Source organism: Odocoileus virginianus, unplaced genomic scaffold, assembly GCF_023699985.2.
Source record: "Odocoileus virginianus isolate 20LAN1187 ecotype Illinois unplaced genomic scaffold, Ovbor_1.2 Unplaced_Scaffold_16, whole genome shotgun sequence".
NCBI lineage: Eukaryota > Metazoa > Chordata > Mammalia > Artiodactyla > Cervidae > Odocoileus > Odocoileus virginianus.
Window position 1 is genome coordinate 380,771 of NW_027224278.1, and position 22,027 is coordinate 402,797.

Consider the following 22,027-nt stretch of genomic DNA (forward strand, 5'->3'; position numbering starts at 1 on the left):
ACCCAGGATATTATTTCATCATCTCATATGTCTTGTGAAACTGTATCAGACACATAATAAAATACACAATATTTATTTCTCCTTTATTTACTAACAGAAGCCCTATTATTTTGTGTGTGAGTGGCAGTAATTTCCCCAGTCTCAAGTAAGATATTTTCATTTCTTTAAATCATCTTCAACTTCCTTTATCAATGTTTTATAGTTCTCAGCGTAAAGGTCGTCATCTCCTTGGTTAGATTTATTCCTAAGTATTTCATTTTCTCTTATATGATTTTTAAAATAGTTTTTTTCTTTTTATTTCTGATATTTCATTATTTAGTGTAAAGAAATCCAAGAGATTTCTGTACATTAATCTCATAGCCTGCTACCTTGGTGAATTCATTTATTAGTTCTAACAGCTTTTAAATGGAGACTTTAGGGTTCTTTATATAGAATATCATGTCATCTGCAAATATTGACAGTTTTACTTCCTCCCTTCCAATTTGGATACCTTTAATATTTTTTCTTGTCTGATTGCTATGTCTAGGGCTTCCAATACTCTGTTGAATGGCAGTAGTGAGAGTGAACATCCTTATCTTGTTCCTGAATTTAGCAGGAAAGGCTTTAAACTTTTCACTATTGAGTATTCTATGGGTTTGTCATAAATGGCTTTTATTATGTTGAGATATTTCCCTCTATACCCACTTTGGAGAGTTTTTATCATGAATGGATGTTGAATTTTGTCAAGTGCTTTTCTGTGGCTATTGAGATGATCATGTGATATTTTTTTTACTCTTCCTTTGTTAATGTGGCTTATATTGACTGATTTGCTAATATTGAACCATCCTTGTCTTTCTGAAGTTCAATTTGATCATGGTGTATGATCCTGTGTGTGTCTGTGTGTGTGTGTGTACTCCTTTCTCTTGCAATTACTTAATATCTCTGTGTCTGAAGTTACTCTTCTACAAAAAGGGAATAATAATAGTATGAGTTTGGTTCTGGACACTAGTGGCTTTGAGTTATGATCATATTTTCTAGAGTTGGAACAAGAACCTTATCACACACACTTTCAACACCAATAAAAATACAGTCTACAAAAATGAAACAAATAAAAAAGGTATAAGAATCAAATTAGCATCAAACTATTGACTCACCTAAATAACAGTAATGATGTATTTCCAGTATTGAATCATGAGCCAGCATCTTATTTCAGGATAAACTGAAGAACAATTAACTACTTAGGATCTCACTAGCTCTAGTGATGCTGTGGATAATATAAATCATCATATTGTTTAAAAGTGTAGATTTGGTTTTTACACTTACTTGTTCTCAGGGTCAACCATAGTTTCCCTGTCTATATAATAAGGAAAGAATATATTTTCCTGACACCTAGGCCAGGGCTGATGTTCACCAATGTCACTCTATGTAATGTCCCCAAGAGTCCTCTAGAGGGAAGCAGAGGGAAGGACTGTCAAGAGCTGTGGCTATGTAAACAAAATGGAAAGAAATATTTGTAGTGAATTTTGTTAATATAGGTATGGGTGCATGCTCAGTAACTCAACCACGTCTGACTCTTTTGTGACCCCATGGACTGTAGCCCGCCAAGCTCCTCTGTCCATGGGATTCTCCAGGCAAGAATATTGGAGTGGGTTGCCATTTCCTCCTCCAGGGGATCTTCCCAACCCAGGGACTGAACCCACATCTCTTATGTCTCCTGCACTGGCAGGTGGGTTCTTTACCACTGTACCACCTGGGAAGCCCTTAATATAGGTGTAAAACCCTCCACATCTCTTACAATCTGTCCCCCACTCACAAGACAGCTAGTCTAAGTCATTATTTTAATAGTGTAGAGTATCTACTTTGCTCTGCTGGCAAAGACTCCATTTTTCTGTTCTCCAGAAAATTATTTATTCTTGAACACATTTCTTTCTCTGAAATACTTTTTCTATAACCTGGCCTCTGGGGATATTTGCAGTATCAACAGGAAGAGGCCTACCTCTGAAACATTCGCAAAAGCCAAACAACACTTTGACCCCTGAAGAAAAGAGGTAGTCAGTATCCCTTTCAGAAGGCTTCATAGGCCATTTATTCTTGATTTCCTTTTCTTGCTTTAGCAGTTCCCTGACAATATACAATTTCCTGCTGCATATAAACACAAGGCTCTCATGTCTACAGAACAGCAAGAAATGCTTGAGGAAAGTTTTTTTTTTTTTTTTTCAAGTGCCTCCCTTGGGTATATAATGAGGAAACTCTCAACTTCTATTCTCTTCTCACCTCAATTTTCTTATTCTCCCTTACATTTCCCTCCAAACCCAGCTTCATTCTGTGTGCTCTAAGAAGCCTTTAACTCAGTGCAGCCCCCTTGCTCTTTACTGGTGCTGATCAGGTGGTTTGAGGAAGTATCAACTCACAGATGTTTTCTATACTCATTCTACAACTAAATAACTAAATGACTAAATAACTCAATGCAACAACTAATAATAATAAATAAATAAACATGTGTGGGGTAGGGAGGGAGCATGTCCTAGTATCGTGTGTGTGTGTGTGTGTGTGTGTGTGAGTGTGTGTGTGTGTGTGTGTGTGTGTGTGTGTGAAAGAGAGAGAGAGAGAGAGAAAGAGATCCATAGCTAGAGAGAAAAATGAAAAGAAGAAAAAAAGCTAAAAGAAAGACTATTTCACACACTTATGCGAAACGAATCACTTTAATTGGTCATCTGAAGGGCCAACCGAGCCTAAGGAGGTATTGTGCATTGAACAAGTTTATGATTTTAGCTTTCACTAGAAAAATGAGGTCACTTAAGAAATAATATTGCAAAAAAAGAAATAATATTGTAATGACAAGAAGGAAAAGATGTGCCTTTTTTGCTTGCCCTAACCCCATCTATTTTATATACCATGAGGGTTGATATGTAACGCAAAATTCTTGTCTATGGCCTAGCATTGTAGCAATGCAGTCAATGAAGCCAAAGCGTTATCACAGAAGGAACATATACACGAAGAATATCCAAGAACTCACCTCCAGTTCAAAGGTCTCATAGAAATAGTACTTGAGTTTTATTGCTATGTGTGAAAATCTTTTTTATAAAGTTGTTTGTATATGTATAGATTATTAGTTCCTCACTATAAAATGCATACAGTATTATATTATTATAATAAAGAACAAAGAACATAATATAAAGAATATAATGAAGAAGAATATTTACTATATATTATAATAAAGAAGAATATTAACAAAAAATGTTAAGCATAAGATAGGGGCTAAGGAAAATCTCTGAGGAGAAAGTGTCTGTAATATTAAGAAAACATGATCAGAGAAGATAGAGATGTGAAAAAAAGATGTGTCCATCTACCCTCAGTGGATATTCAGCAGAAAGACAGATAGTCAAAGCTTCTATATATAATAATAGCAGTGTGACGATCTGAAAACTTTGAGACAGTTTCTAAGAAAGGAAGAAAATTCCTGGCCTTTTAAAAAGAACCTTCATCTCAATCTTTGACCCTTGAATCCTAGGTAGGCCTGAAGAAATATTGTTAATTTTTTTTAACATTAGAGAGCTTAATCAAGATTTTTAAATTCCATAAATCATTGTATATATAAAAGAAAAATATCTGCAGCAAGAGGTAGGAAGGGGAATGAGATGATGAGTTCTCAGTCCTAGTACACGAGCATTTGGAAACGGATTATGCAAAGGCCATAGGGGAAAGAGGAGCAAAGAGTATTTTGAATTTGAATTCAAAGTAAAGCATGGTTCTACCATCTTTAAAATATTGATAAGACTTACTTTCAGCTCTGGCAACATAGCAGACTAATATGATCATACTCTGTATAAAAGCAAGACAACTATATGGCTAAATGCTCTTTAACACTACAGGTGAAGCTTGAGGACATTATGCTAAATGAAATAAACCATCAGAGAGACAAATACAGCATGATTCCATCTATATGAGGTCTCTAAAGTAGTCAAATTTGTATCAAAGAGTGCAATGGTAATTCTCAGGTATTCAGAAAAGTGACCATTGCTGCTGTTCAGTCACTCAGTCATGTCTGACTATTTGCGACCCATGGACTGCAGCACATCAGGCTTCCCTGTCCTTCACCATCTCCCAGAGCTTGCTCAAACTCATGTCCATCAAGTCTGTGATGCCATCCAACCATCTCATCCTCTGTTGTCCCCTTCTCCTCCTGCCTTCAATCTTTTCCAGCATCAGGGTCTTTTCCAATGAGTTGGCTCTTCGCATCAGGTGGCCAAAGTATTGGAGCTTCAGACTTCAGCATCAGTCCTTCCAATGAATATTCAGGACTGATTTCCTTTAGGATTGACTGGTTTGATCTCTTGCAGTCCAAGGGACTCTCAAGAGTCTTCTCCAACACCACAGTTCAGAAGCATCAATTCTTCAGTGCTCAGCCTTCTTTATAGTACAACTCTCATATCCATACATGACTATTGGAAAAACCATAGCTTTGACTATACAGACTTTGTTGGCAAAGTAATGTCTCTGCTTTTTAATACACCATCTAGGTTTGTCATAGCTTTTCTTCCAAGGAGCAAGTGTCTTTTAATTTCATGGCTGCAGTCACTGTCCACAGTGATTTTGGAGCCCAAGAAAATAAAGTCTGTCACTGTTTCCATTGTTTCCCTATCTATTTGCCATGAAGTGACAGGACCAGAGGCCATGATCTTTGTTTCTTGAATGTTGGGTTTTAAGCCAATTTTTTTTTTACTCTCCTCTTTCACCTTCATCAAAAGGTTCTTAAGCTCCTCTTAGCTTTCTGCCAAAGGGTGGTGTCATCTACATATCTGAGGTTATTGATGTTTCTCCCAGCAATCTTGATTCCAGCTTGTGATTCATCCAGCCTGGAATTTCACATGATGTACTCTTCATATAAGTTAAATGAGCAGGGTGACAATATACAGCCTTGAGGTATTCCTTTCCCAATTTTGAACCAATCCATTGCTCCATGTCTGGTGCGAACTGTTGCTTCTTGACTTGTATGCAGGAGATAGGTAAGGTGGTCTTGGATTCCCATGCCAAGAATATTCCATAGTTTTCTGTGATCCACACAAGCAAAAACAACACCCAGTTGTGGATGTGACTGGTGATGGAAGTAAAGTCTGATGCTGTAAAGAGCAATATTGCATAGGAACCTGGAATGTTAGGTCCATGAATCAAGGCAAATTGGAAGTGGTCAAACAGGAGATGGCAAGAGTGAACATCAACATTTTAGGAATCAGTGAACTAAAATGGACTGGAATGGGTGAATTTAATTCAGATGACCATTATATCTACTACTGTGGGCAAGAATCCCTTAGAAGAAATGGAGTAGCCATCATAGTAAACAAGAGTCTGAAATGCAGTACTTAGGAGTAATCTCAAAAAAAATGACCTCTGTTCATTTCCAAGGCAAACCATTCAATATCACAGTAATCCAAGTCTATGCCCCGACCAGTAATGCTGAAGAAGCTGAAGTTGAACAGTTCTGTGAAGACCTACAAGACCTTCTAGAACTAACACCCAAAAAAGATGTCCTTTTCATTATAGGGGACTGGAATGCAAAAGTAGGAAGTCAAGAGATACCTGGAGTAGCAGGCAAATTTGGCCTTGGAGTACAAAATGAAGCAGGTCAAAGGCTAACAGAGTTTTGTCAAAAGAACGCACTGGTCATAGCAAATGCCCTTTTCCAACACAAGAGATGACTCTACACATGGACATCACCAGATGGTCAATACCAAAATCAGATTGATTATATTCTTTGCAGCCAATAGATGGAGAAGCTCTATACAGTCAGCAAAAACAAGACCAGGAGCTGACTGTGGCTCAGATCATGAACTCCTTATTGCCAAATTCAGACTTAAATTGAAGAAAGTAGAGAAAACCACTAGACCATTCAGGTATGACCTAAATCAAATCCCTTATGATTATACAGTGGAAGTGACAAATAGATTCAAGGGATTAGATCTGATAGACAGAGTGCCTGAAGAACTATGGACAGAGGTTTGTGACATTGTACAGGAGGCAGTGATCAAGACCATCCCCAAGAAAAAGAAATGCAAAAAGGCAAAATGGCTGTCTGAGGAGACCTTACAAATAGCTGAGAAAAAAAGAGAAGCTAAAGGCAAAGGAGAAAAGGAAAGACATACCCATTTGAATGCAAAGTTCCAAAGAATAGCAAGGAGAGATAAGAAACCTTTCCTCAGTGATCAGTGCAAAGAAATAGAGGAAAACAATAGAATGGGAAAGACTAGAGATCTCTTCAAGAAAATTCAGAGATACCAAGGGAACATTTCATACAAAGATGGACACAATAAAGGACAAAAATGTATGGACCTAACAGAAGCAGAAAATATTAAGAAGAGGTGGCAAGAATACACAGAAGAGCTATACAAAAAAGATCTTCATGACCCAGATAATCATGATGGTGTGATCACTCACCTAGAGCCAGACATCCTGGAATGTGAAGTCAAGTGGGCCTTAGGAAGCATCACTATGAACAAAGCTAGTGGAGGTGATGGAATTCCAGTTGAGCTATTTCAAATCCTAAAAGATGATGCTGTGAAAGTGCTGCACTCAATATGCTAGCAAATTTGGAAAACTCAGCAGTGGCCACAGGACTGGAAAAGGTCAGTTTTCATTCCAATCCCAAAGAAAGGCAATGCCAAAGAATGCTCAAACTATCACACAATTGAACTCATCTCACATGCTAGCAAAGTAATGCTCAAAATTCTCCAAGCCAGACTTCAACAGTATGTGAACCATGAACTTCCAGATGTTCAAGCTGGATTTAGAAAAGGCAGAGGAACCAGAGATCAAATTTCCAACATCCGTTGGATCATTGAAAAAGCAAGAGAGTTCCAGAAAAACATATACTTCTGCTTTATTGACTATGCCAAAGCCTTTGACTGTGTGGATCACAACAAACTGTGGAAAATTCTTAAAGAGAAGGACATGAGTTTGAGTAAGCTCCGGAGTTGGTTATGGACAGGGAAGCCTGGCATGCTGCAGTCCATGGGGTTGCAAAGAGTCAGACACGAGTGAACGACTGAACTGAACTGAACACTGTTTTTCCAGAATACTGGCTGGGAGGGGGACATGGAAAGTTACTATTCATTGCTCATTCAGTTTCAGATAAGCAAGATTAATTAATTCAAGATCTGCTGTATAACATTGTATCTACAGGCAATGATAATATATTGTACACTAAAAAATGTAATAAGGCTTCCCTGATGGCTCAGCTGGTAAAGAATCTACCTGCAATGCAGGAGACCTCTGGGTTTGATCCCTGGATCGGGAAGATCCCCTGGAAAAGGAATGGCAACCCACTCCAGTATTCTTGCCTGGAGAATCCCATGGACAGAGGAGTCTGGCGGGTTACAGTCCATGGGGTAGCTAAGAGTTGGACACAACTTAGTGACTAACACACAGACAAATGTATTAAGACAATAGATCTTATTTTAAAGTTTATCAAAATAAAATAAAAATTCAAAAAGACATGCTATATAAGCATGATGACAAAGAAAGATTGAAAGTAAATGAAATATAAATATGTACTACACAGAAGATCTAAGAAAGCTAAGATAGTTATTTCAGTATTAGAAAAATAATAGTTATGTTGGATATTTTGAAATCACTTTATTGGAAAATAGAAAATATGCTCAACATCTTTATTCATTATGTATTTGCAAATTAAAGACAACAATGATATATCACTATATATCCACCAAAATGACTGAAACTAACCAGTTGAAAACATCAAATTTTGGCAAGGATATGGAACAACTAAAACTCCCATACATAGTGGGAGTATGATATGGTACAAATACTTTGAAAGTGGTTTCAGAGTAACTTGGTACACAAGTTACTTGTGTAACTTGAACACAAATGTTTATAGCAGCTTCTTTCATAATAATAAAGAACTGAAAAGAAGCCAGATGTTCATCAACAGTTGAATGTATAAATCAACAGCAGTTTATTAATATAGCTATATAACATTTGGTGATAAAAAGGAATGAACATAGGTACACACATCAAATATAAGTGCCTCTTAAAAGAGGCTTCACTGAAAGTGCTTACATGTATGATTCCATTATTTGAAGTTCTAAAATAGGCAAAATCAACATGTGGCAAAAAGCAGAAGAACAATGGTTGCCCCTAGGGCATGAGAATGAGGCTAATTGCGAAGAGACCTGAAAAACATTTTTGTATGATCCAGTAGGGCAATTCCTGGGTATATACCTTAGAGAAATGAAACTTTATGTTCATATAAAAACTTATCCATGAATGTTCATATCTGCTTTGTTCAAAATTGCCAAAAACGTGGAAACAATCAAAATGTCCTCCAATAGGCCGAGGGTTAAACAAACTGTGGTACATCCAAACAATGGAATACTACTCAACAACAGAACGTAAATATTGATACACACAACAATCTTGATGAACCTCAAAAGCAGTATGTTTAGTGATAGCAGCCAGCCTCAAAAGCTGACAGACTTAATGAATCTAGTTACAAAGACATATGGGAAAGGTAGTTTTTTAAGAGATGGAGACCAGAGCAGCGGTTGTCAAGGACTAGGTTTGAAGAAAGAGTTTGACAGCTATTGAGAGTTTAAAGTACTCTATAACATCATGCTCTTTTTGTGTAGCTAAGGGGCCTGCAGGGGCCTTGGGTGGACAAAAATTTATCCTCAAGGGCATGCCCTGGATGACAGCCAGCAAAGTCATAAGAAATTGCAACTGAAATGACTTCCCCAAAGGCCCTGGCAATTTAAGTCTCTTCTGCCTCCCAGCTCCTTCCTCTTGTGGGTCCGTTAGATAGAAGTCCCACAGAGCTTACCAAAACTCTGCTGGTTTATTTATTTTATTTTATTTATTTGGTTTCGAATTGACCAATTTGGCCTTATCCAGGGAACCTCAGAAACACTTAACCTGTGGGCCCCAAGAACAGCTGTAAGTCCCAGACCCTGCTGCCTTCTCCCTGCCTGCCCCTGCCCTGACCTCCTGTGTGGCCCTCCAGGCGTGCTTCGTACCTCCTCCAGGACTCATGAGTAATAAACTTCTCCATTTCGCTTTCCCTTGCGGTCTTTGTTGAATTTTGGCTCCCCATCCAACTCTCCACCCAGGGCTGTATTTCACCAACATTCTTTTTACAAAAATCAAGCACTTAAACAGGAACTGCTGTACCAGACCAGGGACTTGCTGGGTTGGTGGAACTGTTCCATGTCCTGAATGTGGTAATGAATGCACACATGTATACATGTGCTAAATTCATAGAACTGGACTCCAAACGAGGTTGATTTTATTGCATAATATAAGAAAACAAAAAAGAAATATCACAATGCCATGGACTGCATACAGAACTAACCTTACTACTTAGTAAGTTTTTATTTTAGCACAGGTATACTTTTAGATGGGCTTCCCTGGTGGCTCACTGGTAAAGAATCCGCCTGCCAATGCAAGAGATGCAGATTCGATCCCTGGGTCAGGAAGATCCCCTGGAGAAGGAAATGGCAACCCACTCCAGTATTCTTGCCTGGGAAATTTCATGGACAGAGGAGCCTGGCAGGCTATAGTCCATGGAGTCGCAAAGAGTCAGACATGACTGAGTGAGTAAGCAATGTGTTTTCATATATTTTAAAAAGATCTTTTATGTTGTATATTATATATATAATATATATGTAATTTCCTCTAATTCTTCTACCATTATTCTGAAATGGTGGGCAGGTATTATGTTCTCATTATTTAAAATGAAAGTAAAGGTCAGTAAAAGGCTAGTTCCTTATCAGTGAAGCAGCAGTCGGCATAAAGCTTCTTACTAATCAAATCCAAGCTACCTAAGGCATAAAGAAATAGCATTGATTTTAAAACGTGGGTCTCAGACATGATGACTACTCCAGCTTTCTAGGCTAAAGCTCCATTTCCACGGTGATATGCAAATCAAGTGGCCGGAGGCAGAGCCTGGTCCCTCGAAAGTCACATATGCAAAATAAGGGTGGTGGCATGGGCCCTGGCCCGGAGCCCTCCATTGCTAAATGACAGCTTGCTCCTGCAGGTTGCCAAGCAGGGCATCTCCTGGCATCTCTAAAGGCACACGACCAAATAGTCAACTGGTGACCTCATGTGACCCTGATTCTGACTTTGCATAATTGCAGGTTGTGTCCCGCCAACCCCAACACCATCCCGCCGCAGTCTAGGCCCTTGCTCCCATGGGCATCTAGGCCCTACCCCCATGGGAACCCCTGTCAAGCACGCTGTCCACTATCCCTGCATCCCACGCCTCGGGGTGGTCGGTCACCTTGGCACCTTCACCCTACCACAACGCCACCCTCTCAATCTTGAGCGTCACCACCAGGAGGACACCAGTCCCTCTGGGGACTTGGCCTGGCTCCTACTTGCTCAGAGCCAACGGGGGAGCCTTCTTTCCCCGGCCTCCCCCCAGACCCCACTACACTGCAACCCCAGCACAGCCAGCCTCTCCCACCAGGGCCACCGCATGCGCTGTCACCGTGGGCGACTGCTCGCTCCCTCTGCCTGCAATCCCCGACTCCACCTGTACTCACAACACTCCCCCCTCCACTCCAGCCAGACCCCCGACCCCCACCTCTCCAAGGAGGGATATCCCACCACCACCTCCCAGGCCAAGTGACTGAAGCACACACACGGATGTCTTGAAACACTTTGATTGATTCGACATGACTGGGCCCGAGGCACCGGGCTGTGCGGTCGGTCAGTGAGCAGGCCTGGCGCCCAACAGCCGGGGGAGGCCCGTCCTAGAGCCTGGCACCCGGGACTCAGGACCCAGGTGTGGTTTAGCAGCTAGTGCTGGGCTGGGGCCACCAGGGAGATGGTTGTCATCCCAAAAGAGCCGCTGAGCAGAGCATTGTGGTGGACCGCCATGCCCACCAGCTCTGGGGTGATGTGCCTCTGACCGCTGTTCTGGGCCTCATTGCCTGCCAGCTCCAGGACCTTGGCAGTCAGGTGCTGCGTGATGGCTGCTAGGAAGATGGGTGCAGAAGAGTTCAGGCGCTGGGCGTAGTGGCCTTCCCACAGGAGGCACTCCATGTGGCTCATGGAGAAAAACAGCTCGTCTAGGGCTGTGTGGCGACCAGACGACGTTTGACGGCCCCTTTTCCTTGGCATGCTGACCGTTGAGCCCGCTGTCTCTGAGGCCTTGCTTTGCGGTGCAGTGGGCTGAGGTGCAGTGAGATGAGATGCAGTGGGGTGAGACGCAGCGGGATGAGTCAGCTGGTCCCATCCTCTCAAGGCAACCGGTACTCTCAGATCTCGACTCCGTATCCTAGCAACCACGGGCCGGCCCCTCATTGGTCGGGGTGCACAGTCTGTGACAGGCAGACTCCCTGAGGTTGCCGATTTCCCATGCCCCCCACCCCACCCCCACCCCTGCAGGCCTGGGCCTGCAAAGACATGGCGCTGGCAGGACCCTGCTCACCCTGCCCATTGGACCCTCTCTTTGTCAGAACGCTCCCTTTCCACGGGAGGAGACCTTTGTACAGAGAAGGCAGCAGACCACCCAGTGGCACCAAGTGTACACTGGCGGTGCTGGGCCACCATCACCACTGTGTCTAGAATGCTGGCACCACCACAAAGAGAAACCCCTGTACAGGCCAGGCACTCACTCCCCACTGCCCCCTCCTGCAGTTTCCCCCACCACACCCCCGTAGTCCTCAGGCAAGCACTCATCAGGTTCTTGTCCACAGCCCTTGGCCTGTTCTGTCGACTTCCTAGAGGTGGAGGCATACAATAAATAGGTGGCCTTCTGTGTCTGGCTGCTGTCACTGAGCATAGGGCTTATGCCCATGGTGGCACAAGTCAGCACTTCTTTCCTTTTCCTGACTGAATAGTATTTCACTGTATGGCTAGACCACACGTGTTTTGTGTCTGCTCAGCAGTGGATGGACATTTGGGTGACTTCTCCCTTCTGCCTACTGTGATGTGCCTACTGTGGTGGGCACACCTGTTTTCACCTCTTTGGGATGTATGTCCATGAATAGATTTACGGGTTTACTTCTAGACTCTTAGTTCTATTCCAGTGATATAAATGAAAACATGAGAAATATTCATTACTTTGAGTTATACAAAAAATTCTTAGGTATGATGTCCAATTTAAAAAGGAAAAAAAAGACTTTAAATTGAATTTTATCAAAATTTAAAATTTAGCTCTATGAGAAATACTGTTCAGAGTTTGGAAAGACAAGCAACAGATAGAAGACATATTTTGAGGTCATGTAACTGATAGAGTGCACTTAGGATGTAGATATCTTAAAACTTAAGATAAATAAACAAACAACCCAATTTTAAAAATCCAATTGTCCCAGAAGGTTACGTTGTAGACATCAACAAAATGGTTCTGAAATTTATATGGAAAGGTAAAAGACCCAGAATAGCCAACACAATGGGCTTCCCAGGTGGCACTAGTGGTAAAGAAGCTGCCTGCCAAAGCAGGAGATGTAAAGAGACACAGGTTCGATCTATGGGTCAAGAAGATCCCCTGGAGGAGGGCACAGCAGCCCTCTCCAGTATTGTTGCCTGGAGAATCCCATGAACTGAGGAGTCTGGCAGGATTACAGCTCAAAGGTTCGCAAAGAGTCAGACACAACGGAAGTGCCTTAGCAGCAGCCAACAAAATATTGAAGGAAAGGGAGAAAGTTGGAGGACTGACATTACCCTATTGAAGACATATCATGAAGCTACAGTAATCAAAATAGTGTGGTATTAGTGAAAGAATAAACAAATAGATAAATGGAATAGACAGAGTGCCCAAAAATGGACCTACATAAAGATAATTGACTAATCTTTGATAAAGGAGCAAAAAAAAAAAAGACAATCAAACATAAATACTCTTTTAAATAAATAATACTGAAACAACTGAACATCTACATGCAGAATAAATAAATAAATAAAGACAGACATAGACGTTACACCCAAAGGATGAACACCAAGGTGTACATACTTTTTATATTTTGGATAGCAATCTTTTATGAGATGTGTCCTTTTCAAATATTTTTCTCCCAGTCCGTGGCTTGTTTTATTCTCTTGACAGGGTCTTTTGCAGAGAAGTTTTAAACTTTAATGGCATCAAGCATATCACTTATTTCTTTCACGGGTCATCTTTCATGCTTTATCTAAAAAGTCATCACCATACCCATGGTCCTCTGGGTTTTTTTCTATGTTATCTTCTAGGAGTTTTAGAGTTTTGCAGTTATGTCTGTGATCCATTTTGAGAATGGGCCCTTCAAAATAGTTGTTGCCAGTGTCTGTGTCCCTAGGAGAGGTCCCTGTTGCCTCCTACCTCTTTGGAATTCTCTCCAAGATCAGCAAGTGGCTCTCTCCCAGGCATCATTCAAATTATTGCTTTTGGCTTTGGTCTCAGAGTGTATGAGATCTTGTGTTCACCCTTTAAGTGTGGAGTCTCTATTTTCTACAGATCTCTGGCTCTCCCAAAAGTAAGCCCCACTGACTCCAAATGCTCTCAGATCTTGTCTTCCTGGTACTGGACTCAGACTGAGGAGCATGATGTGGGACTCACTCCCCCTCTGTCCTTGGGGAGAACCTATGCAATAGTAATTATCCTCCCACTTGTGTGCTGCCTACCACAAGACTATGGGTCTTGACTATATCACGTCTTCACTCCTTCTACCTGTGTCACTGTGGTTATTTCCTTCAGATCTTTTCTGCTAGTGTTCAAGTTATTATTATCAACATTTGCTCTGTAAATAGTAGTAATTTTGGTGTGTCAATGGGAGAGGTGAGCTCAGAGCCTTCCCACTCCACCATCTTGGCCACATCCCTATGGAAAAAAAATCCTGTGATTTTGGAGCACAAGAAAATAAAGTCTGTCACTGCTTCCATTTTTCTGCCATCTGTTTGCCATGAAATGACAGGACTGGATGCCATGATCTTAGTTTTCTGAATGTCAAGTTTTAAGCCAGCTTTTTCACTCTCCTCTTTCACCCTCATCAAGAAGCTCTTTAGTTCCTCTTCACTTTCTGCCATAAGGGTGGTGTCATTTGCATATCTGAGGTTGTTGATATTTCTCCCAGAAATCTTGATTCCAGCTTGTGCTTCATCCAGCCTGGCATTTCACATGATGTACTCTGCATATAAGTTAAATAAGCAGGGTAACAATATACAGCCTTGATGCACTCCTTTCCCAATTTTGAACCAGTCCATTGTTCCATGTCCAGTTCTAACTGTTGCTTCTTGACCTGCATACAGATTTATACCTCTTAACAGGCAGGTTAAGGTGGTCTGGTATTCCCATTTCTTAAGAATTTTCCAAAGTTTGTGGTGATCCACACAGTCAAAGGCTTTGACATAGTCAATAAAGCAGAAGTAGATGTTTTTATGGAACTCTCTTGCTTTTTCGATTATCTAGCAGATGTTGGCAATTTGATCTCTGGTTCCTCTGCCTTTTCTAAAACCAGCTTGAACATCTGGAAGTTCATGGTTCATATATTGTTGAAGCCTGGCTTGAAGAATTTTGAGTATTACTTTACTTGAGTGTGAGATGAGTGCAATTGTGCAGTAGTTTGAGCATTCTTTGGCTTTGCCTTTCTTTGGGATTGGAATGAAAACTGACTTTTCCAGTCCTGTGGCCACTGCTGAGTTTTCCAAATTTGCTGGCATATGGAGTGCAGCACTTTCACAGCATCATCTTTTGGCTTTGAAATGGCTCAACTGGAATTCCATCACCTCCACTAGCTTTGTTTGTAGTGATGCTTCCTAAGGTCCATTTGACTTCACATTCCAGGATATCTGGCTCTAGGTGAATGATCACACCATCATGATTATCTGGGTCTTGAAGATCTTTTTGTATAGTTCTTCTGTGTATTCTTGCCACCTCTTCTTAATATTTTCTGCTTCTGTTAAATCCATACCATTTCTGTCCTTTATTTGTTCCCTTGGTATCTCTAATTTTCTTGAAGAGATCTCTACTCTTTCCCATTCTATTGTTTTCCTCTATTTTGCATTCATCACTAAGGAAGGCTTTCTTATCTCTCCTTGCTGTTCTTTGGAACTCTGCATTCAAATGGGTATATCTTTCCTTTTCTCCTTTGCTTTTTGCTTCTCTTTTTCACAGCTATTTGTAAGGCCTCCTCAGACAGCCATTTTGCTTTTTTGCATTTCTTTTTCTTGGGGATGGTCTTGATCCCTGTCTCCTGTACAATGTCATGAACCTCCATCCATAGTTCATCAGGCACTCTGTCTATCAGATCTAGTCCCTTGAATCTATTTCTCACTTCCACTGTATAGTCATGAGGGATTTGATTTAGGTCATACCTGAATGGTTGTGGTTTCCCCTACTTTCTTCAATTTAAGTCTGAATTTGGCAATAAGGAATTCATGATCTGAGCCACAGTCAGCTCCCAGTCTTGTTTTTGCTGACTGTATAGAGCTTCTCCATCTTTGGCTGCAAAGAATATAATCAATCTGATTTTGGTATTGACCATCTGATGATGTCCATGTGTAGAGTCATCTCTTGTGTTGTTGAAAGGGTGTTTGCTATGACCAGTGCATTCTCTTGGCAAAACTCTGTTAGCCTTTGCCCTGCTTCATTTTGTACTCCAAGGCCAAACTTGCCTGTTACTCCAGGTATCTCTTGACTTCCTACTTTTGCATTCCAGTTCCCTATGATGAAAAGGACATCTTTTTTGGTGTTAGTTCAACAAGATCTTCCAGGTCATCATAGAACAGCTAACTTCAGCTTCTTTGGGGCATAGACTTGGATTACTGTGATATTCAATGGTTTGTTTGGAAACAAATAGAATTCTTTCTGTCATTTTTGAGATTGCACCCAATCTCAATTAATTAATATTAGTCATTAATTAATTAGTCACTAGGGAAATGGAAATCAAAATCACAATGAGATAACACCACTGCCCCATCCACTCTAATGACTATAATTAAAAAAACTAATGATCAAGAGTTCAATTTAGTAAGAAGACACAACAATTGTAATTATTTATACACCCAACATAGGAGCACCTCCATGATAAGGCAATTGCTATCAGCCATAAAGGGGGAAATCAACATTAACACAATAGTAGTGGGAGACTTTAATACCCCACTTACACCAGTGGATCTTCCAGACAGAAAATCAATAAGAAAACACAAGCCCTAAATGATATATTTGACCAGATAGAATTAATTGGTATGTATATGCCATTCCATCCAAAAGCGGCAGAATACAACTTCTTCTCAGGTGCACACAGAATATTCTCCATGATAGACCATATCTTGCCTCTGTAAATTTGAGAAAATTGAGATCATATCAAGCATTTTTTCCTGAGATTACAAATCAATTACAGGAAAAAAAAAGATTGTAAAAAACATGAACACATGGAGGCTAAACTATACCCTACTAAATAACCAACAGAATACTGAAGAAATCAAAGAGGAAATAAAGAAAATATCTAGAAACAAGTGAATGAAAATAAGACAAGCCAAAATCTATGGGATGCAGCGAAAGCAGTTCTAAGAAGGAAGTTTAAGTTTAAAATTTCAAATAAACAGCTTAACCTTTCACCTAACACAATTAGAGTAAGAGGACCAAACAAAACCCAAAGTTAGCAGAAGGAAAGAAATCACAAAGATCAGAGCAGAAATAAATGAAATGGAAATGTAGAAAACAAGAAAAGATCAATGAAACTAAAAGCTGTTTCTTTGAGAAAATAAACAAAATTGATAAACCTTTAGCCAAACTCATCAAGAAAACAATGGAGAGGACTCAAATCAATTAAATTAGAAATGAAAAAGGAGAAGTTACAACTGATACTGCAAAATACAAATGATCATAAGAGAATACTCCAAGCAACTATATGCCAATGAAATGGACAACCTAGAAGAAATGAATAGATTCTTTAAAAGGTACTAACTTCTAAGAATGAACTAGGATGAAATAGAAAATATCCACATACCAATTACAAGTAATGAAACAGTGATTAAAACACTTCCAACAAAATAAGTCCAGAACCAGATGGCTTCACAGGCAAATTCTGTCAAAAATTTAGAGAAGAGCTAACACCTATCCTTCTCAAACTCTTCAAAAAAACTGCAGCATAAGGAACACTCCCAACTCATTCTATGAGGCCACCATCACCTGATACCAAAACCAGACAAAGATATCACCAAAAAAGAAAATTACAGGCCAATATCACTGATGAACATAGACACAAAAATCCTCAACAAAATACTAGCAAACAGAATCCAACAATACATTAAAAGGATCATACACCATGATCAAGTGGGATTTATCCCAGGGATGCAAGGATTCTTCAATATATGCAAATCAATCAATATGATTTACCATATTAAAGAAGAATAAAAACCATATGATCACCTCAATAGATGCAGAGAAAGCTTTTGACAAAATTAAAAACCCATTTAATATAAAAAAAAAACTCTTTAGAAAGTGGGCATAGAGAAAACCTACCTCAACATAACAAAGACCATATATAACAAACCCATAGCAAATATCAGTGGTGAAAAACAAAGCATCCCCCCTAAGATTAAATAAGACAAGGATGCCCATTCTCACCACTATTATTCAACATAGTTTTGGAAGTCCTAGCCATGGCAATCAGAGAAGAAAAAGAAATAAAAGGAATCCAAATTGGAAAAGAAGAAGTAAAACTGTCACTGTTTGCAGATGACATGATACTATACATAGAAAATCCTAAAGATGCTACCAGAAAACTACTAAAGCTAATCAGTAAATCTAGTAAAGTTGCAAAATTAATACACAGAAATCCTATGCATTCCTATACACTAACAATGAAAGATCAGAAAGAGAAATTAAAGAAACAATCCCATTTACCATCACAACAAAAAGAATAAAATACCTAGGAATAAATCTACCTAAGGAGACAAAAGACCTGTACTCAGAAAACTGTAAGATACTGATGAAAGAAATCAAAGACAACACAAACAGATGGAGAGATATACCATGTTCTTGGATTGGAAGAATCAATATTGTGAAAATGACTGTACTACCCAAAGCAATCTACAAATTCAATGCAATCCCTATCAAATTACCAATGGCATTTTTTACAGAATTAGAATGAAAACTTTACAATTTGTATGGAAACACAAAATACCCCAAATAGCCAAAGCAATCTTGGGAAAGAAAAACAGAGCTGGAGGAAGCAGGTTCCCTGTCTTCAAACTACATGACAAAGCTACAGTAATCTAGAGAATATGGCACTGGCACAAAAATAAAAATATCATCAGGACAGGATCAGCTCAGTTCAGTTGCTCAGTAGTGTCCAACTCTTTGGGACCCCATGGACTGCAGCACATCAAGCTTCCGTGTCCATCACCAACTCCTCAAGCTTGCTCAAACTCATGTCCATCAAGTCAGTGATGCCATCCAACCATCTCACCCTCTGTCATCCCTTTCTCCTCCTGCCTTCAATCTGGAACAGGATAGAAAGCCCAGAGATAAACCCACGCACCTATGGTCACCTAATTTATGACAAAGGAGCAAGAATATACAATGGAGAAAAGACAGTCTCTTCAGTAAGTGGTGCTGGGAAAACTGGACAGCTACATGTAAAAGAATGAAATTAGAACACTCCCTAACACCATACACAAAAATAAACTCAAAATGGATTAAAGACCTAAATGTAAGGCCAGAAACTATAAAACTCTTAGAGGAAATATAGGCAGAACACTTCTGACACAAATTGCAGCAAGACCCTTTTTGATCCACCTCCTAGAGTAATGGAAATAAAAACCGAAATAAATAAATGAGACCTAATTAAACTTAAAAGCTTTTTCACAGCAAAGAAAATTATAAACAAGATGAAAAGACAACCCTCAGAATGGGAGAAAATAATTGCAAATGAAGCAACTGACAAAGGATTAATCTCCAAAATATACAAGCAGCTCATGCAGCTCAATATCAGAAAAACAAACAACCCAATCAAAAACTGGGCAGAAGACCTAAATAGACATTTCTCCAAAGAAGACATACAGATGGCCTAATAAACACATGAAAAGATGCTCAACATTGCTCATTATTAGAGAAATGCAAGTCAAAACTAGAGTGTCATATCACCTCACATGAGTCAGAATGGCCATCATCAAAAGTCTACAAACAATAAATGCCAGAGAGAGTGTGGAGAAAAGGAAACCCTCCTACACTGTTGGTGGGAATGTAAATTGGTGCACTCATGATGAACAGTATAGAAGTTTTTGAAGAAACTGAAAATAGAACTACCATATGATCCAGCAATCTCAGCCCTGGTCATATATCTATCTGAAGAAGTCCATAATTTGAAAAGGGACATGCACTTCAATGCTCACTACAGCACAATTTACAATAGCCTTGACATGGAAGCAACCTAAATGTCCATTGACAGAGGAATGGATAAAAAAGATGTGGTACACATATACAATGGAATACTATGCAGCAATAAAATAATGCCATTTGCAGCAACATGGATGAACCTAGAGATTATCATACTAAGTCAGACAGAGAAAGACAAATATGTGATATCACTTATTTGTGGAATCTAAAAATAGGAGGTACAAATAAACTTATTTGCAAAACAGAAATAGAGTTACAGATGTAGAAAACAATCTAATGGTTACCAGGGGATAAAGTAGGCAGAGGAATAAATTGGGAGATTGGGATTGACATATACACACTACTATGTATAAAATAGACAATGAATAAGTGGCTACTGCATAGCACAGGGAACTCTACTCAATACTATGTAATGGCTAATATGGTCAAATAATCTAAAAAAGAGTGGATATATGTATATGTATAAACTTATTCACTTTGCTGTACATTTGAAACTAACACATTGCAAATCAATTGTACTCCAATAAAAATTTTAAAAAACAAAAATAAATAAAAACAGAAAATAAGCATTTTGGAAAAATTTAAATTGTCATGTGCTGCTGGCAGGAACGTAAAATGGTGCAGCCATTGTGGAAAAGTTTTTCAGTTACTCAACGAATTCAACAGAGAGTTACCACATGACCAGCAATTCTACTGCTAGGTATCTACCCAAGAGAATTGAAAACATATGTGCACCAAAAATAATGTGCATGAATGTCTATACCTGCCTTATTCACAATAGCAAAAAGGTGGAAATAACCCAAATGACCATAAACATAACGTGATATATATATGTTATCTACCATTATTTGGCCATCAGAAGTAATGAAGTATGGTCATGCTGCAATATGGATGAACCTTGAAAATGTCATGCTAAGTAAAAGGAGCAAGTCACAAAAGACCACATACGTGTGATTCCATTTTTACGGAATGTCCAAGGTAGGCAAATCCATAGAGACAAGAAGTAGACTAGTGGTTGTTAAGGGGTTTGGGGTGGTAATGGGAGCTAAGTGCACATGGGCAAGAGAGAGATGCTATTGAGGTGATAGAAATATCTAATGTTGGATGCAGTGATGGTTGCACCACTCGATAAATTTACTTAAAGTCCTTGAAGGTACACATAAAAGGAGTCAAATTTATGGTGTATAAATTATATCTCAATACAAAATTTTGAAAACACTTTGGGAAGTAGAGAAAAATAGAAAGTCTGTGTGTCTGATTATTCATTAGGGGTCATACATGCCTCATTGAGCTGCTGTATGTTGTTGATGTTCCTGCTGTTGCTGTGGTTATGGTAGGAGTGGAGATTTTCCCCTGAGGACTGAGGGTCAAGCAAAGACTTGGCTCCTTTAAAACACTGTTTTGTAATTAACAGAAAAAGAAAGAGTGTTGCTGGGTTGAAATTTTGAGTAACAGGGGAGGAAAGAGAAGTGGGTGGGTTTAAAAAAAATATTCAGGATGCAGAAGTGGCAAGAATTTGCACTGATCAGATATTAGGAACGAGGAAGAGTGAGGATGCCTCGGACTTAGCATGCTTCAAGTTGAATTCCTGTCGTCCTCTCAAACTTACTGTCCTTCTGTGCTGCTCATCTGAGAGTGGATCAGCATCCTGGCACAGAGGCAGTATTCATTGACTGTCTTTGGAGTGACAGTATGAATGAACAGTGTAAAAATATGGCCAAAGCCTCCACAGGGTCCTGCCAAACAGCCAGTCCGATGCACACCTATGAGGTTGGCTCAGCAGATGTCTAGCAGAAGTTCCCTCTCACCCTACTGATCACTTGGGAAGTCAGCATGTCCCCCATCCTAAAGGACACTCGCATTCACACCGGCGGCCACTCCTTGTTTAAACCCTGCAGGTGTGGCAGAGACCAGATTTTGCCCAAAGCCTGTAAGTTGTCCTGCAAATTCTTTACATGTGGGCAATGGCAGGTGCATGTACAGCCCATATGAGCACGGGGGACATGTGGTGTTGTAGAGAGAGGGTCGCAATTGTGCCCAGCTGGTGGATCGGTGTTCACTTTGGCTCCAAGCAGAATGAGACTCTTCCCATCAGAAGGGGTGTATTCACCCAGGGCCTGCATCCACCCCACCCCACCTCATCCTGGCAGGCAGAAAACACAGCTGCCAGAAACACTGCAGAGAGTGAGTGATCAGTTTGGATATTTTACTGCTGTTTCCAGGGTTGACAAGCAGAGATATACAACTGCTTGTGGTTCCTCATACAGATACTAAAACCAGGAACTGATCCCTTCCAGTCCACCATTCCCAGAAACAGAGAATGAGTCCACTATTCCCAGAAACAGAGAAACATGCAAAAGACGCCCCCAGACTCAACCCTCCTGTTGAACATTCCCCGATTATAGAAGAGAAGTGAAATTTGCAACCCAGAAGGGAAATCTGGCTGTGTCAGCAGTAGAATTGAGGTTGGAGACTTTTGATGAAGTACACTTTTCAAACCAAAGGCAGTGTCATTAGATAAACATCCTTTTCAATGTTAAATGTTAAAACCCGAATGATTTCTGGACCTTTTCCTGGAAGAGCTTTTTGCTGCTGTCAGGTTACAGAACAGCATAAGGGGCCATTTTCTGGGCATGAGGCCCAGGATTCAAAGGGAAGCTCTAGAGAACATCTGGTCTGCTTGATATATTGAAAATGCTTGTGTATTTTTCTGTATGTGCTTCT

At 40.0% G+C, this 22,027-nt stretch overlaps 1 protein-coding gene across 1 annotated transcript; it reads right to left on the bottom strand.

Annotated features, from left to right (window-relative positions):
* Positions 1-10,788: 10,788 nt before the first annotated feature.
* Positions 10,789-11,112, bottom strand: LOC110149859 (histone H2A-Bbd type 2/3-like). Its single transcript, XM_020912583.2, has one exon. The coding sequence runs from the start codon at positions 11,110-11,112 to the stop codon at positions 10,789-10,791; it is 324 nt and encodes a 107-aa protein (XP_020768242.2).
* Positions 11,113-22,027: the final 10,915 nt, after the last annotated feature.

Coding starts and splice junctions, on each gene's coding strand:
- LOC110149859 (XM_020912583.2), bottom strand. CDS start 11,112: ATGCCAAGGAAAAGGGGCCGTCAAACGTCGTCTGGTCGCCACACAGCC.